This window comes from Propithecus coquereli, unplaced genomic scaffold, assembly GCF_000956105.1.
Source record: "Propithecus coquereli isolate 6110/MARCELLA unplaced genomic scaffold, Pcoq_1.0 Scaffold2, whole genome shotgun sequence".
NCBI lineage: Eukaryota > Metazoa > Chordata > Mammalia > Primates > Indriidae > Propithecus > Propithecus coquereli.
Window position 1 is genome coordinate 18,137,817 of NW_012144966.1, and position 6,524 is coordinate 18,144,340.

The 6,524-nt window shown below is 42.6% G+C and overlaps 1 protein-coding gene across 1 annotated transcript in view; it reads right to left on the minus strand.

The window, feature by feature from the left end:
• Positions 1-5,906, minus strand: part of E2F5 (E2F transcription factor 5, p130-binding) — a 33,302-nt gene extending 27,396 nt beyond the window's left edge. Inside the window, exon 1 of the mRNA XM_012643582.1 lies at positions 5,673-5,906. Coding sequence (XP_012499036.1) covers positions 5,673-5,906 — 234 coding nt within the window. The remainder of the gene's footprint in view (positions 1-5,672) is intronic.
• Positions 5,907-6,524: the final 618 nt, after the last annotated feature.

Genomic DNA, 6,524 nt, shown 5'->3' on the forward strand with positions numbered 1-6,524 from the left:
GCCACCGCGCCTGGCCATATAAGAAATACTTTTTACAATACCAATACTTATCATACTAAAGAAATGGCATAATACAATATACACACCCAGACAAATATATATGTAACCACATTGATAGGCACCGCATTCACATATTTCATGGCTTTTTCAGCAATAAGAAGTGGCAGAATCTAGACCAAAAACTCAGAACCAGTGTCTTAAGCTTTAATTTATCTTATCCAGAACTGGAAAAATGAGACGGCTATCTTTCTTTGTTTTTTTCTTTTCTCTAATAACGTTGTTTTTTCAAATCATGCCAAAACTTTTTCCATTTAGTAATATATATTTAAGTTTCCTCCATATCTTTTCATAGCTTGGTAGCTTTTTTCCTTTTAGCACTGAATAATATTTCATTGGATGCTCCACAGTTTATCCATTCACCTACTGAAGAATATCTTGGTTCCAAGTTTTAGCAATTATGAATTAAGCTCCTATGAATATCATGTGCAGGTTTTTGTGTGGTCTTAAGTTTTCAACTCCTCTGAGTAAATACCAAGAAGCACAACTACTGGATCGTACAGTAAGAGTATATTTAATTTTGTAAGAAACTTCCAAATTGTATTCCAAAGTGGCTATACCTTTTGCATCCCCATCATCAATGAATGAGAGTTCCTGTTGCTCCACATCCTTGCCAGCTTTTGGTGCTGTCAGTCCTTTGAATTTCCACCATTCTAAGAGGAGTAGAGTGCTATCTCATTGTTGGTATATATACATATAAAATTGTGGTAAAATACACATAACATAAAATTTATCACCTTAAATCATTTTTAAGCGTACACTTCAGTATTAAGTACATTCTCATTGTTGTGCAACCAATCTTCAGAATACTTCATCTTGTGAAACTGAAATTCTATAACCATTTTATTAGTTTGCTAGGGTTGTCAAAACAAAATGGCACAGACTGGGTGGCTTAAACAAACAGATATTTATTTTCTCACAGTTCTGGAGGCTACAAATCCAAGATAAGGTGTTGGCCCACTCAGTTTCTTCTGAAGCCTCCCTCCTTGACTTACAGATGGTCATCTTCTTGCTGTGTCCTCAGATGGTCTTTCCTTTGTGTGGAACATCCCTGGTATCTCTTTGTATGTCCAAATTTTCCCCTTCTGATAAGGACACCAGTCAGCTTGGATTAGGGCCCACCTTCATGGCTTCAATTTAACTTAATCATATTTTTAAAGGCCCTATATAAATACAGTCACATTCGGAGGTATTGGGGGCTAAGATTTCAACATACGAATTGTGGGTGGACACATTTCAGCCTATAAAACCCACTGAATAACAAATTTCATTTTCTCTTCCCCCAAGCCTCTGGCAATCACCCTTCTACTTTCTGTCTCTATGAATTTGACTACTCCGGGTACCTCATATAAGTGGAACCATACAGTATTTACCTTTTTGTGACTGGCTTACCTCACCTAGCATAATGTCCTCAAAGTTCATCTATGCTGTAGCATATGTCAAATTTTCCTTCTTTTCTAAGGCTAAATAATCTTCCACTGTATATATGTTAATACTACATTTTATTTACCCTTTCATCCACTAATGGACACAGACTGCTTCCACCTTTTGGCTATTATGAATAATGATGCCATGGACATGGGTGTACAAATATCTTCTTGGGACTCTGCTTTTAATTCTTTGGGTATATACACACGAGTGGAAATGTCTTGAGCATTTTTAAGCATGCACTAAAGTTCTGGCTCTCCTACCCATATCTCTCTCCTTAAGCTAATTCTACCCCAAAATCTTCACCTGGTGTTAGAACCTAAGGCCTTAGGTTAAATTATTTATATATTCTAGGAGGTGTAGTAATCAGGTTATCATAAATGGGTACGCATGAGGGACTTGTCAGCTAAGAAATACCATAAATATTTTATCATATTAACTCAGGTATCATTCAGGTAATTTGTAACTTTTAAACAGTTATAGTAAAAGAGGTATGCAATCTTGATTCAGCTTTAAAAAGTTTCAAGGGGGCACCAAAATGGCAAATAAAATACAGAAACTCAGTTATAAATTATATTCAAGAGGAATTTTCAAAACAACATATAGACACAGCCACGACTATCTTAACAGTTCTTCAAATTCTTTGCTGGAATTTAAAATTAAACTAGGAATCCTACTTGAATTTGTGCAATAACATGGATTTGCGATCAATACCCTTATTTCCAATGCAGGAGCTCAGTACCTCCTTCTCTTCTACCATGGGTAGATGACTAAGAATGATCATGCATTTTCCTCTACAAGATAGCATCTATGACCTCACACAAATGAAAACCTAAGTTTATTTTTTAGGCCTACTGAAAGGCAGAACGCATACAGAAAAATAACAAATGGTCCCTTTCCAAATCTTAGCTTTTACTTTCTACTGTATGACCTTGGGCAAGTTACTTAACCTATCTCGGCCTACTTTGATAAGGAAAACCCCCATCTGTTACCTGGAGCATCAGCCACCTGAGACCCCCACCCCTCACGGAAGACCGCCATCAGCATAACACTAAACCTATTACCTGGCCCATCAACTAGCCTATTACCTGGTGCTTCAACATAATACTAACCTATTACCTGACACATCAACTAACCTATTACCTGGCAGGAATTAGCCAGCCACCTGATACCCCACCCCTCAGACCACCCCAACTTAATAAAGGTGGGAAAAATCAGGTAGGCGGGTCTCAGAATTTGGTGGTGAGACTCCTCTGAGCCTGCTGGCGAATAAACTTTGATTCTCCGACTCCCCGTGTGCCGCTAGGTTTGTCCTCGGAACCACTTGCTGTAACAACTTAACCTAGCAATTTCCTCAGTGTGAAATGGGGCTATTAGGCCCAAATGTGCACTGTTGTTAAGAGGATAAAATTAGTTAATATATGTAAAATGCCTCACATATAGCAAGCTCTCAATAAATGTTAACTATTAACAACAAAAATTGGCAAACCACATATAGCTTGAAAGGACTGTGATAAGCTTTTCATCTCGCTAAGGAAATAATAACTACACTATTGTAAATGAGACAACATAGTAGGGGTGAAACTGGGAGATAATGAACAAAATCCTCTCAAATCACTTCCAATGTGTTTCTATTCCGCCCCAATTGTTAAATTATACCAGAACAACTTTATTAAAATTGATTTGCTTCATTAAGTTATGTTTCCAATTAGTGATACTATTAATATTAAGAAGAAATGTAAGATACAGCGTTTTCTTCTTATATTCTTCAGCAGAATATATATTCTAAGTTAGAAAAGAAATAGCATCTATGGGGTCTTGGGATATTTTATGGATGTGCAGGATATTTGGATATTTTATGTGAAGATTGATATAATTTTTTATATTTGTGATATTCACAAAATGCGTAACTGTTTCTTAAAAAAAACTCAAGTGTATAACTTAAGAGTATCAAAAAGTTATGCTAAAATACACCCCCCCAAAGTGAGACAATAAGAAAAAAAAAAGTATCCTTATAATTTCAAATTGGAGGAAGTTTATAATTGTCAGTGTTAAGCTATCTTCAACATGTATTATCAAAAATATCTTAATGATCTGTTACTATGGTATACAAAAAGAGACCTCACTGGAAAGATTTCAATGTAAGATTTTTACATTTAAGTTACATGTATATACAAAAATAAATGAAAATATATGTAAATAAACAAATTGTATGGTTTTTCATATATAGGTGAAAAAGAACGATAAACTATTTTCTAAGAATATAAAGTCATTAATATAATGAGACATAATGTTACTGCAGAAACTTCTGAACTTTTAGGAGAGTTCTAGAATGAATGAAATTATGTTATGAAGCATCAAACTCTACATCTTACTGCCTCTGTGACTTCTGTAGAGCAATTATTAATATGTGGCTACAGATGAAACAGGAAAGTTCCATCATATTCCGAGGCAAGTTGAAGAAGAAGCCCTTCAAAGTTCAGCTCTCAGAGTTCAGTTTTATCTGGATAACCTTCTCTGATTTCTTACACTGAAGTCACGGGCTACAGTTGAATTTCTAGATTTTGAACAGCACTTTGCGACCTACAGTTTGTAACATCCCTGGCTTTCTCTGATGACTTCATGTGAAATTCTTCAAACAAAATCCATTTCAATTCACTACAATTTAAATACTATATATGCCATAAACCATTTTCAGGGAGGGAAAAGGAAGAAGGGGATGTGGGGCAAAAAAAGACAACAGGGAATTTCCAAAGGTAGGGGAAAATTCTATGAATAACATTTCAAAAAGAAGATAGTAGAAACTATTTCCCAAAAATGCAAAATATGTACAGTATGCCTCATTTGTAAATAGTAGAACAATTTGGATAATTCAACAACCACTTACTGAATACCTACTATTATCCAGGGAAAGGAGGGTCATTCAAAGACATACTCCCCGCTGGGCTACACTGGAGGGCCCCTAGCAGAAGAGGAGTTGGACTCTGCAAGTCTCGGTCCTTACACTCAGGAGGTACTAGAGGGCACACTCTGCTCAGATGCTGCCATTGCTTTATGCAGAGCCTTAAGGCTACAGTGACACACCCTCAAACCAGGTAAGGTGGTCCAGGCACTCCCCTGGGTGCTTGAACCGAGCCTCTAAGCTAAGGTCAGATGTAGGGGGTCAGAGAGGGGATCTGCATGATTACCAGCTCAATATTTTTTGTTTGTTTTCAAAGCTTTGGTTTTTACTTAAACTTGATGCACTGGTTGAATTTTAATTCAAGTAACCACATTCCCTTTTTCCTCAGCGCTTGTGGAATCCTTCCAAATCTTGCCTAGAAGGAACGGTTAAGTCATTCTGTATGACTGAATAGCTTTTGATGCTTGTTGTTGTTTGAAAAACCTGAACTGTGGTAAATGACGAAGCGTTCGTTCTCATGCAAACAGGAGAGTTTAATGAGCGCTTCAACTTCGTTCAGGGAAAGTTTTAAAATCTGTCCTTTTCGTGTGGTGGCAAATCTCACTTTTAGAAATCTATAACAGACTCCAAATTAAGCCACAAATCAAATATCTCCTAGGCAGCAGACTGATGAAAAGAAGCGTACAACGGAGAGTTTTTATTACTATAATTATTTTATCGGGGAGGGGTGTGGAAAAACGTTCATTTTTTTTTCTTTCACCGAGAAGAGATGGTACACAGGGTTCCTTTTTTCTTTCTTTCTTTTTTTTTTTTTTTTTAACAACAGGAACATAGTCCCAACTAGAACTGCCTATTAAAACCACCAATTCGCAACTGAAAAATCAATCCCCAGGATGTCTCCAGGCAGAACGTCCGATACCCAGCGAGCCTCTGCCACAGGTGGACGCGGAGCAGCAAAGACACTCTGTGGCCCTGGTGGCCCTGCGCCCGGAGACAGAAGCCACGCGGGCGCGCTCGAGGTCCTGGCCTGGGCTCTTTGTCGACAGCCCTGCGCGGCGCCCGGCCCCATTGGTTACCCGGCGGGTCGGGGCCATCCTGGTCCCTCGTCCCTCCCCCATCCCGGCGTCCAGGGCCGGTCGCAGGCCACATGGCCCTAGCTCTCGCATCGCCCAGTCCCCGGAGAGCGCGTCCTCCCCACGCCGCCCGACCCACGCGGTGAGGGGCTGGGCTTTTCCGGGGGCCGAGGACTCCGAAGTCCGCCCCCATCCCCGCCTCCCGAGCTCACCGCTTTGAGATCCAGGACGCCGTCTTTGGCCTCCTGCAGCAGCGACACGAACTTGGTGGTGAGCAGCCCCAGGCTCTTCTCGTGCCTGCTGCTGCCGCCCCCGGCGCCCCCGAGCTGCGGCGGCGGCGGCTGCTGCGGAGGCTGCGCCTGCGGAGGCTGAGGCTGCGGCCGCTGGCCCTGCCCCTGCCCTTGCGGCGCCTGCTGGCCCGAGCTCGCGGGCTCCGCCGCCGCCATCGCGTCAGGACGCCGCGGTGGTCGGGCCCGGCGCGCACAGCAGCTCTCCGGCCCCGCCCGCGGCCACCTGCCGGCTCCGCTCCGCCGCAGCCGCTGCCCGGGCCCGAAGAGAGCGGCAGTGAGGGTCCCGGGCTGCTGCAAACAACAGGTGCGCCGCGCCCACGGGAGTCGGGGCCGTTCGGCGCGCCGGGCCTCCGCCCCCTTCCCAAGCCAGGGGAAGCGTGAATGAAGCCCACGACCGAGGGGAGGGGGGTTGGAAGCGAGGAGAAGGGGCTGCGAGGGGTGGGGACCTGAGTTTAAATGGCAGGAAGTGACGCCGCGGACCGCCGTTGCCTGGAAACGCATTTTTCTGTAGGGAGGAGGAGGGGGAGCGTCGGTGAGTGTGTTTCACACTCGCCTCCTCGGCGTTCGCGAGCTGCCCAGAGCAATGGTGTTCTCACGCAGCAACTCTGGGAGGAAGAAAAAAGAAAGACTTCTATCTGGGAAGAAAGTCACTATGCCCAACGGCTAAAAATTTCCAAGCGGTGAAGTTGGTTGGCTTCTCAGTTTGTAGAGCTGCACGAGATTAGCCGTCAGCCACTTACTTTGATTGGACGGTTTCTGCTGTCTTTGCTCTTT